The sequence below is a fragment of the Gigantopelta aegis genome, chromosome 3 (genome assembly GCF_016097555.1).
Source record: "Gigantopelta aegis isolate Gae_Host chromosome 3, Gae_host_genome, whole genome shotgun sequence".
Taxonomy (NCBI): domain Eukaryota; kingdom Metazoa; phylum Mollusca; class Gastropoda; order Neomphalida; family Peltospiridae; genus Gigantopelta; species Gigantopelta aegis.
In genome coordinates this window covers 1447502-1459090 of record NC_054701.1, presented here as the reverse complement: position 1 = coordinate 1459090, position 11589 = coordinate 1447502, and the positions used below count along the sequence as shown (strand labels likewise).

Here is an 11589-nt window from a genome sequence, read left to right as displayed (position 1 = left end):
AGGTTTTTCACAATAAAACGACATACTATTGTGGATGGGTTAAATGGGGTAAAACACTGAACGCACATCTAATGAAACCTGAAAATAGACCTAACTATTTAACATAGTAAGTAAAACTTATCTTACCACTTGTATAATATGTCGCACTGTATACATTTCACTTTCCATTGTTCAACAGTCTTCTTGAAACAAAATACTATTCACTAGAAATCTATTATAGTTATATACTATTTAAAAACTAACAAGAGTTGCACGTTCTTGAATGTTTTTATAAATGGTGCAGTGTTGAAGACAAATGTTCAAGTGATTTAGAAACATGAGGTACTGCTTTATTTTTCCTTAATTCTGAAAACGCATGTAACAGCATGCAGGCACATCTGTGTGGTGTACTCACTGAAAACCTTAAATTAATTACAGAGTTCAAGAGAAGTGATTTAAAGAAACACTGTGATTAATGTTAATCCTGTTAATCCAGGAGAGTTAATAACAGATAATCCTACAGATCAAAATATCACTGTATAATGAATGGTAATGAGTTAAACATGTTGTGGGTAGTGCATAAAGACCATAGCTAAACACTGATCTTTTAGCCATTATGTTCAGTGTGTATGAATTACTAATGAGAAACCAATAATTATTGACATGACGATCACACAAACACGATGAATCAGAGACATGATGATCACACAAACACGATGAATCAGAGACATGGCGATCACACAAACACGATGAATCAGAGACATGGCGATCACACAAACACGATGAATCAAAGACATGACAATCACACAAACACAATGAATCAAAGACATGACAATCACACAAATACGATGGATTAAAGAATATGACAATGACACAAACACAATGAATCAAAGACATGACAATGACACAAATACGATGAATCAAAGAATACGACAATGACACAAACACGATGAATCAAAGAATATGACAATGACACAAACACGATGAATCAAAGACATGACAATGACACAAACACACACTGAATCAAAGACATGACAATCACACAAACACACGATGAATCAAAGACATGACAATCACACAAACACGATGAATCAAAAACATGACAATCACACAAACACGATGAATCAAAGACATGACAATCACGATGAATCAAAGACATCACAATCACGATGAATCAAAGACATCACAATCACACAAACACGATAAATCAAAGACATCACAATCACGATGATTCAAAGACATGACAATCACACAAACACAATGAATCAAAGACATGACAATCACACAAACACGATGAATCAAAGACATGACAATCACAATGAATCAAAGACATGACAATCACACAAACACGATGAATCAAAAACATCACAATCAGACAAACACGATGAATCAAAGACATCACAATCAGACAAACACGATGAATCAAAGACATGACAATCAGACAAACACGACGAATCAAAGACATGACAATCACACAAACACAATGAATCAAAGACATGACAATCACACAAACGTGATGAATCAAAGACATGACAATCACACAAACGTGATGAATCAAAGACATGATGATCACACAAACACGATGAATCAAAGACATGACAATCACACAAACACGACGAATCAAAGACATGACAATGAGACGCACCTGTTGCAGTTTCTGGACTTGTGACAGTAAGCCTTCCTTGACTTTAGTTTCTCGATCCAAATCCACCGTCAGAGTGTTAATCTTCTGCTTTAATTCTGCTGCAATATTTTCCTTCTCTCTGCGAATGCACCAGTCTTTTTCCGTCTGTAATACTTCTCTTTCTTTGGTGACAGCTTCTCGAACCTAAACATACAATAAAAATAAGAATCATAAACTATAATAATATAGAGGATGTGAGTCTACTACTGAATATATCATGTAAACAAAACAATGTTGGTTCGTACTATTTTATAAAATATTTCAGTTTTTGTCACACTACTGAGATCAGTTTAGAGGTATATATGGTTGTGTTTAAACAGCGTAATTAGAATGATGTGTGCTGTGTTTGACAATCAGAATATATGGTTGTGTTTAAACAGCATAATTAGAATGATGTGTGCTGTGTTTGACAATCAGAATATATGGTTGTGTTTAAACAGCGTAATTAGAAGGATGTGTGCTGTTTGACAATCAGAATATATGGTTGTGTTTAAACAGCGTGATTAGAACGATGTGTGCTGTGTTTGACAATCAGAATACCTGTAATTAGAACGATGTGTGCTGTGTTTGACAATCAGAATACCTGTAATTAGAACGATGTGTGCTGTGTTTGACAATCAGAATACCTGTAATTAGAATGATGTGTGCTGTGTTTGACAATCAGAATACCTGCAGTGTAATCATGTCCTGCATCTTGACCTCTAAATCTCGTCTTTCGTCTCCTAGCCGTTTCACTAGGTTCTGAAGTCGCTCAATCTCTCTCGACTTCTCCTAGGTAAATAAAACAAGTTATCATATAATATCTAGCATTTCCAGTGTAATCAAAGTGTGTGATATTTGACAGATCACATACTTTCAGAATTTGATAACTTTGCAGCACTAGGTTTATTGACATTTAAGCAAACGTACTAGGGTGACACTCCATAATTAACAATTAGCATTCATAGTCATCAAACAAAAACATTTCAACAAAACCTTGAAGGATGTCAAAACGGTTTGGATCTAGAGACTCCACCCTGGTATCGTCAATATATATTAAGTCATCGGTCATATTAGAGGCAGGGACCAGGGTGGACATACCTGAACCTTGAAGGATGTCAAAACGGTTTGGATCTAGAGACTCCACCCTGGACCAAGCCAATGGTCATATTAGAGGCAGGGGCCAGGGTGGACATACCTGAACCTTGAAGGATGTCAAAACGGTTTGGATCTAGAGACTCCACCCTGGACCAAGCCACTGGTCATATCAGAGGCAGCGGCCAGGGTGGACATACCTGAACCTTGAAGGATGTCAAAACGGTTTGGATCTAGAGACTCCACCCTGAACCAAGCCACTGGTCATATCAGAGGCAGCGGCCAGGGTGGACATACCTGAACCTTGAAGGGTGTCAAAACGGTTTGGATCTAGAGACTCCACCCTGGACCAAGCCACTGGTCATATCAGAGGCAGCGGCCAGGGTGGACATACCTGAACCTTGAAGGATGTCAAAACGGTTTGGATCTAGAGACTCCACCCTGGTCCCAGTCACTGGTCATATCAGAGGCAGCGGCCAGGGTGGACATACCTGAACCTTGAAGGATGTCAAAACGGTTTGGATCTAGAGACTCCACCCTGGGCCAAGCCAATGGTCATATTAGAGGCAGGGACCAGGGTGGACATACCTGAACCTTGAAGGATGTCAAAACGGTTTGGATCTAGAGACTCCACCCTGGACCAAGCCACTGGTCATATCAGAGGCAGCGGCCAGGGTGGACATACCTGAACCTTGAAGGATGTCAAAACGGTTTGGATCTAGAGACTCCACCCTTTAGCCACTGTTAAACTTTGACCAGCTAACTACCTTCAACATCTTTTGTCACAGGTTCAACATACATATAAATTGTTTATTATCACCTTACATCGACAATTCATGTACATGATTGGTTCACACACTGTATGATATACTATAAGACTCCATCATATGCGGTCATGTGGGATAGAAAAAGTACACCCTAGATGGTGAAAATTTCGACCTCAGACGAGGCTAGCCGAGTCCCATGGTCGAAATTTTCACCATCTAGGGTGTACTTTTTCTATCCCACATGACCACATATGATGGAGTCTTTTTCTCTCATTCATTCGGCAAATAAACCATTATTTTGCATGAACAAACAAAGATGGCTGAACAAGTAACTTTTTATTGTGACCATTTTATCATAAATAAACTACACCATCGTATTTACCGTGTTTGTTTCATGTGTTAAATAAAATTTAACACTACGAATTAACAAGATAGCTTTTAAAATGAAGGTCTTAATAACAAAATATTAATTTAAAACTCTGTCCAATAACCTCACGTCACCGCCTCACATTAGTATGACATCATATATTACCAACGACGTCATATTAAACGCAACCGCGTGATATCCCACGTAAGATAGAAATTTCTTACATGGCTTTCTTTCATGAGATAGCTCTGTTCCATATACCTGAGGATGAGAGAATAGTAATTACAACACCACCATACCGCTACAATGTTTGTGTTTTCCGACACGAGGGCAACGATTCTGTCTTCTACTCTTGACGCAGCTTCACGACGCTCCTGTTCAAAGCCAACCTTCAAGTCTTCTATCGTCTGCTGCTTTTCCAAAAACAGGGACTCGCGTAGTTTCAGCATTGCAGAATCCTAGAGTTAAAAAAACCAGTACAATTTTAATTCTATTTATACCTCAGTGAAATTTTAAACCAATCATTTAACACATGATTTTTTTGTAACACACTCAATTATTGAACTTCATTATTTCTTTTGTATTTTTCTTAATTTTTTTTTTGAGATTTCATTATTCTATTTTAATGGGAAAAAACATCCCCCAGAATACTATACATCTATCTGTTGACTGTCCAAATGAAACTACATCCCCCAGAATACTATACATCTATCTGTTGACTGTCCAAATGAAACAACACCCCCAGAATACTATACATCTATCTGTTGACTGTCCAAATGAAACAACATCTCCCAGAATACAATACATCTATCTGTTGACTGTCCAAATGAAACTACATCTCCCAGAATACTATACATCTATCTGTTGACTGTCCAAATGAAACAACATCCCCAAGAATACTATACATCTATCTGTTGACTGTTCAAATGAAACAACACCCACCAGAATACTATACATCTATCTGTTGACTGTCCAAATGAAACAACATCCACCAGAATACTATACATCTATCTGTTGACTGTCCAAATGAAACTACATCCACCAGAATACTATACATATATCTGTTGACTGTCCAAATGAAACAACATCCACCAGAATACTATACATCTATCTGTTGACTGTCCTAATGAAACAACACCCACCAGAATACTATACATCTATTTGTTGACTGTCCAAATGAAACTACATCCCCCAGAATACTATACATCTATCTGTTGACTGTCCAAATGAAACAACATCCCCCAGAATACTATACATCTATCTGTTGACTGTCCTAATGAAACAACACCCACCAGAATACTATACATATATCTGTTGACTGTCCTAATGAAACAACACCCACCAGAATACTATACATCTATCTGTTGACTGTACAAATGAAACAACATCCCCCAGAATACTATACATCTATCTGTTGACTGTCCTAATGAAACAAAATCCCCCAGAATACTATACATATATCTGTTGACTGTCCTAATGAAACAACACCCACCAGAATACTATACATCTATCTGTTGACTGTCCAAATGAAACTACATCCCCCAGAATACTATACATCTATCTGTTGACTGTCCAAATGAAACAACATCCACCAGAATACTATACATCTATCTGTTGACTGTCCTAATGAAACAACACCCACCAGAATACTATACATCTATCTGTTGACTGTACAAATGAAACTACATCCACCAGAATACTATACATCTATCTGTTGACTGTCCTAATGAAACAACATCCCCCAGAATACTATACATCTATCTGTTGACTGTCCTAATGAAACAACACCCACCAGAATACTATACATATATCTGTTGACTGTCCTAATGAAACAACACCCACCAGAATACTATACATCTATCTGTTGACTGTACAAATGAAACAACATCCCCCAGAATACTATACATCTATCTGTTGACTGTCCTAATGAAACAAAATCCCCCAGAATACTATACATATATCTGTTGACTGTCCTAATGAAACAACACCCACCAGAATACTATACATCTATCTGTTGACTGTCCAAATGAAACTACATCCCCCAGAATACTATACATCTATCTGTTGACTGTCCAAATGAAACTACACCCACCAGAATACTATACATCTATCTGTTGACTGTCCTAATGAAACAACACCCACCAGAATACTATACATCTATCTGTTGACTGTCCTAATGAAACAACACCCACCAGAATACTATACATCTATCTGTTGACTGTCGAAATGAAACAACATCCACCAGAATACTATACATATATCTGTTGACTGTCCAAATGAAACAACATCCACCAGAATACTATACATCTATCTGTTGACTGTCCAAATGAAACAACATCCACCAGAATACTATACATCTATCTGTTGACTGTCCAAATGAAACTACATCCACCAGAATACTATACATCTATCTGTTGACTGTCCAAATGAAACAACATTCACCAGAATACTATACATCTATCTGTTGACTGTCCAAATGAAACTACATCCACCAGAATACTATACATCTATCTGTTGACTGTCCAAATGAAACTACATCCACCAGAATACTATACATCTATCTGTTGACTGTCCAAATGAAACAACACCCACCAGAATACTATACTTCTATCTGTTGAATACTATACATCTATCTGTTGACTGTCCAAATGAAACTACATACACCAGAATACTATACATCTATCTGTTGACTGTCCAAATGAAACAACACCCACCAGAATACTATACATCTATCTGTTGACTGTCCAAATGAAACTACATCCACCAGAATGCTATACATCTATCTGTTGACTGTCCAAATGAAACTACACCCACCAGAATACTATACATCTATCTGTTGACTGTCCGAATGAAACTACATCCCCCAGAATACTATACATCTATCTGTTGACTGTCCAAATGAAACAACACCCACCAGAATACTATACATATATCTGTTGACTGTCCAAATGAAACAACACCCACCAGAATACTATACATCTATCTGTTGACTGTCCAAATGAAACTACATCCACCAGAATACTATACATCTATCTGTTGACTGTCCAAATGAAACTACATCCACCAGAATACTATACATCTATCTGTTGACTGTCCAAATGAAACTACATCCACCAGAATACTATACATCTATCTGTTGACTGTCCAAATGAAACAACATCCACCAGAATACTATACATCTATCTGTTGACTGTCCAAATGAAACAACATCCACCAGAATACTATACATCTATCTGTTGACTGTCCTAATGAAACAACACCCACCAGAATACTATACATCTATCTGTTGACTGTCCAAATGAAACTACATCCACCAGAATACTATACATCTATCTGTTGACTGTCCAAATGAAACTACATCCCCCAGAATACTATGCATCTATCTGTTGACTGTCCAAATGAAACTACACCCACCAGAATACTATACATCTATCTGTTGACTGTCCAAATGAAACTACATCCACCAGAATACTATACATCTATCTGTTGACTGTCCTAATGAAACTACACCCACCAGAATACTATACATCTATCTGTTGACTGTCCAAATGAAACAACACCCACCAGAATACTATACATCTATCTGTTGACTGTCCAAATGAAACTACATCCACCAGAATCTGTTGACTGTCCAAATGAAACTACAATAAGTAATTACAGTCTCTGAACTGCTGATCTATTTTACTAATTTGCTTAAATGGAATATCTGTTACCTTTTGAATAAGGAAATAACACTTTTTATTAGTAACATATATTTGAAAGGTTTGGTCCCGCCCATAAGACTTCAAAAGAGTCTGAGATTTTATCATCACGGCAATGACGTACAATATGCATGTATATAACCTCATTAATGATTTGAGACTAGACTCTACAGTTTCATATAACCTCATTAATGATTTGAGACTAGACTCTACAGTTTCATATAACCTCAATAATGATTTGAGATTAGACTCTACAGTTTTATATAACCTCATTAATGATTTGAGATTATACTCTACAGTTTTATATAACCTCATTAATGATTTGAGATTATACTCTACAGTTTCATATAACCTCATTAATGATTTGAGACCAGACTAGTTTCCTATAACCTCATTAATGATTTGAGACTAGACTCTAGTTTCATATAACCTCATTAATGATTTGAGACCTGACTCTACAGTTTCATATAACCTCATTAATGATTTGAGACCAGACTACAGTTTCATATAACCTCATTAATGATTTGAGACCAGTCTCTACAGTTTCATATAACCTCATTAATGATTTGAGACCTGTCTCTACAGTTTCATATAACCTCATTAATGATTTGAGACCTGTCTCTACAGTTTCATATAACCTCATTAATGATTTGAGACCAGTCTCTACAGTTTCATATAACCTCATTAATGATTTGAGACTAGACTCTAGTTTCATATAACCTCATTAATGATTTGAGACCTGACTCTACAGTTTCATATAACCTCATTAATGATTTGAGACTAGACTCTAGTTTCATATAACCTCATTAATGATTTGAGACCTGACTCTACAGTTTCATATAACCTCATTAATGATTTGAGACCAGACTACAGTTTCATATAACCTCATTAATGATTTGAGACCAGTCTCTACAGTTTCATATAACCTCATTAATGATTTGAGACCTGTCTCTACAGTTTCATATAACCTCATTAATGATTTGAGACCAGTCTCTACAGTTTCATATAACCTCATTAATGATTTGAGACCAGTCTCTACAGTTTCATATAACCTCATTAATGATTTGAGACTAGACTCTAGTTTCATATAACCTCATTAATGATTTGAGACCTGTCTCTACAGTTTCATATAACCTCATTAATGATTTGAGACCAGACTACAGTTTCATATAACCTCATTAATGATTTGAGACCAGTCTCTACAGTTTCATATAACCTCATTAATGATTTGAGACCTGTCTCTACAGTTTCATATAACCTCATTAATGATTTGAGACCAGTCTCTACAGTTTCATATAACCTCATTAATGATTTGAGACTAGACTCTAGTTTCATATAACCTCATTAATGATTTGAGACCTGTCTCTACAGTTTCATATAACCTCATTAATGATTTGAGACCAGACTACAGTTTCATATAACCTCATTAATGATTTGAGACCAGTCTCTACAGTTTCATATAACCTCATTAATGATTTGAGACCTGTCTCTACAGTTTCATATAACCTCATTAATGATTTGAGACCAGTCTCTACAGTTTCATATAACCTCATTAATGATTTGAGACCAGTCTCTACAGTTTCATATAACCTCATTAATGATTTGAGACCTGTCTCTACAGTTTCATAAGCATGGGCCCCGGTATCTTCCAGTAACGTGCAAACACACACACACACACACACACATATATACTGAATACTACATGAGATATTATTTGTGTTACAAGTTGTTACAAAACATATCTAACAATGATACGTATACATGCAGCAATTACATTCAGTACAGTATATTAATCATGACAGCTAGAGAAGTCCATGCCCATTGAAGAGGACAAAACACTGATCAAGACAACAACTACAACCAGTATTCTAATCACAGTTAGTTTGAACAGACTAGCTTTTAACAAAACAAGACATACACATCAAGTACACTATGTACACTAATCAGATATTTACCAGCTCTTTATAACTCTGACAGGGCTCAGATTGCTGTTTGAAAACAAGTAAACTATTATAATTTATTTCATTTCAACTTATATCCAATTAAGGTTCAAGCATGCTGTCCTGGCCACACACCTCAGTTATCTGGGCTGTCTGTCCAGGACAGTGGGTTAGTCAGTGATTAGTGAGAGAGAAGAGGGTGTATAGTGGCTTTACACCTACCCACTGAGACCTTATGAACTTGTTTTGGTTTGGAGCCTGTACCGGGCTGCGAACCCTGTACCTACAGGCCTGTAGTCCAATGGCTTAACTACTGCGACACCTAGGCTGGTAACTATTATAAACACAAAACATCAGTTCTGTTGTGTTAACAGTAAAACATTTCGGTGCTGAATAACAATTCCTTGTTAACAAGGACAAGTATTGCAAACAGTGATGTGAAAACTGTATCAGCCACGGTTCATCCTTCTGTAGTGGTTTCACAGCAATCGATTACTGGGTACTGAATGTAAAATTGGTCACTATTAAGGTCGATTCCATTGAACGTGACAACAGGTCATGATCCGTATACAATCTGTTTTGTTTAACGACACCACTAGAGCAGAGTGATTTATTAATCATTGGCTATTGGATGTCAAACATTTGGTAATGTTTACATGTAGTCTCAGAGAGGAAACCCACTACATTAGTAGCAAGGGATCTTTTATATGCAAATTCCAAAGACAGGATAACACATACCATGGCCTTTGACATACCAGTCATGGTGCACTGGCTGGAACAAGAATGATTCTAATAATTCAAAACATTCTACATTTACATATACATCTAACCAATTGGATATGTATAATCAAAAGTTGAAAACTTGGAGCAAACTGATTATAACCGATGATTGATGATGACCTTCAACTGATTATAACCGATGATTGATGATGACCTTCAAACTGATTATAACCGATGATTGATGATGACCTTCAAACTGATTATAACCGATGATTGATGATGACCTTCAAACTGATTATAACCGATGATTGATGATGACCTTCAAACTGATTGATTGATGATGACCTTCAAACAGATTATAACCGATGATTGATGATGACCTTCAAACGGATGGCCACCGCTACTTTTACAACTGTTAACGAGTACTCACTGTCTCCTTCCTAAGCGAGGTGAGTGCCCTCTTGTGGTCGGCCGAGATGGCGTCACGTGCATCCGTCTCCTTCGCCAGCTCCTGCTGCAGCTCGATCAGCTCATTCCTGAACACAACACACAAACAGTCAGTCGCTCATCTAGGGGGAGGGGGAGAATACAACACACAGACAGTCAGTGGCTCATCTAGGGGGAGGGGGAGAACACAACACACAGACAGTCAGTCGCTCATCTAGGGGGAGGGGGAGAACACAACACAGACAGTCAGTCGCTCATCTAGGGGGAGGGGGAGAACACAACACAAAGACAGTCAGTGGCTCATCTAGGGGGAGGGGGAGAACACAACACACAGACAGTCAATCGCTCATCTAGGGGGAGGGGGAGAACACAACACACAAACAGTGAGTTGCTCATCTAGGAGGGAGGGGGAGAACACAACACACAGACAGTGAGTCGCTCATCTAGGGGAGGGGGAGAACACAACACACAAACAGTGAGTCGCTCATTTAGGGGGAGGGGGAGAACACAACACACAGACAGTCAGTGGCTCATCGAGGGGGAGGGGGAGAACACAACACACAGACAGTCAGTGGCTCATCTAGGGGGAGGGGGAGAACACAACACACAAACAGTGAGTCGCTCATCTAGGAGGGAGGGGGAGAACACAACACAAAGACAGTGAATCGCTCATCTAGGAGGGAGGTGGAGAACACAACACACAGACAGTGTGTTGTGTTCTCCCCAGTTCTCTCACAGTGTGCTGGTTATTTTTTACTGCCCCCTCCCCTACTCTGTTATTTTACACTAGGTATGGCCCTGACATTCTGGCAATGACATAACAGCCGCTGTAAACAAATATTAATAAAGTGTCCTCCATCTGTAATCTTCATACGGACATATCTCTAGATATGGGTGTTCTATTTTAAGT

The 11589-nt window shown here is 37.8% G+C and overlaps 1 protein-coding gene across 7 annotated transcripts in view; it reads right to left on the bottom strand.

Moving 5' to 3' along the window:
• Window positions 1-11589, bottom strand: part of LOC121367349 (trichohyalin-like) — a 198101-nt gene that overhangs the window by 42599 nt on the left and 143913 nt on the right. For all 7 annotated transcript variants that reach the window (XM_041491464.1, XM_041491460.1, XM_041491463.1 and 4 more), the window contains 4 exons: window positions 10663-10768; window positions 4171-4329; window positions 2333-2434; window positions 1625-1807 (listed from right to left, as the gene is read on the bottom strand). In XM_041491464.1, the coding sequence (XP_041347398.1) occupies window positions 1625-1807; window positions 2333-2434; window positions 4171-4329; window positions 10663-10768 (550 nt within the window). The remainder of the gene's footprint in view (window positions 1-1624; window positions 1808-2332; window positions 2435-4170; window positions 4330-10662; window positions 10769-11589) is intronic.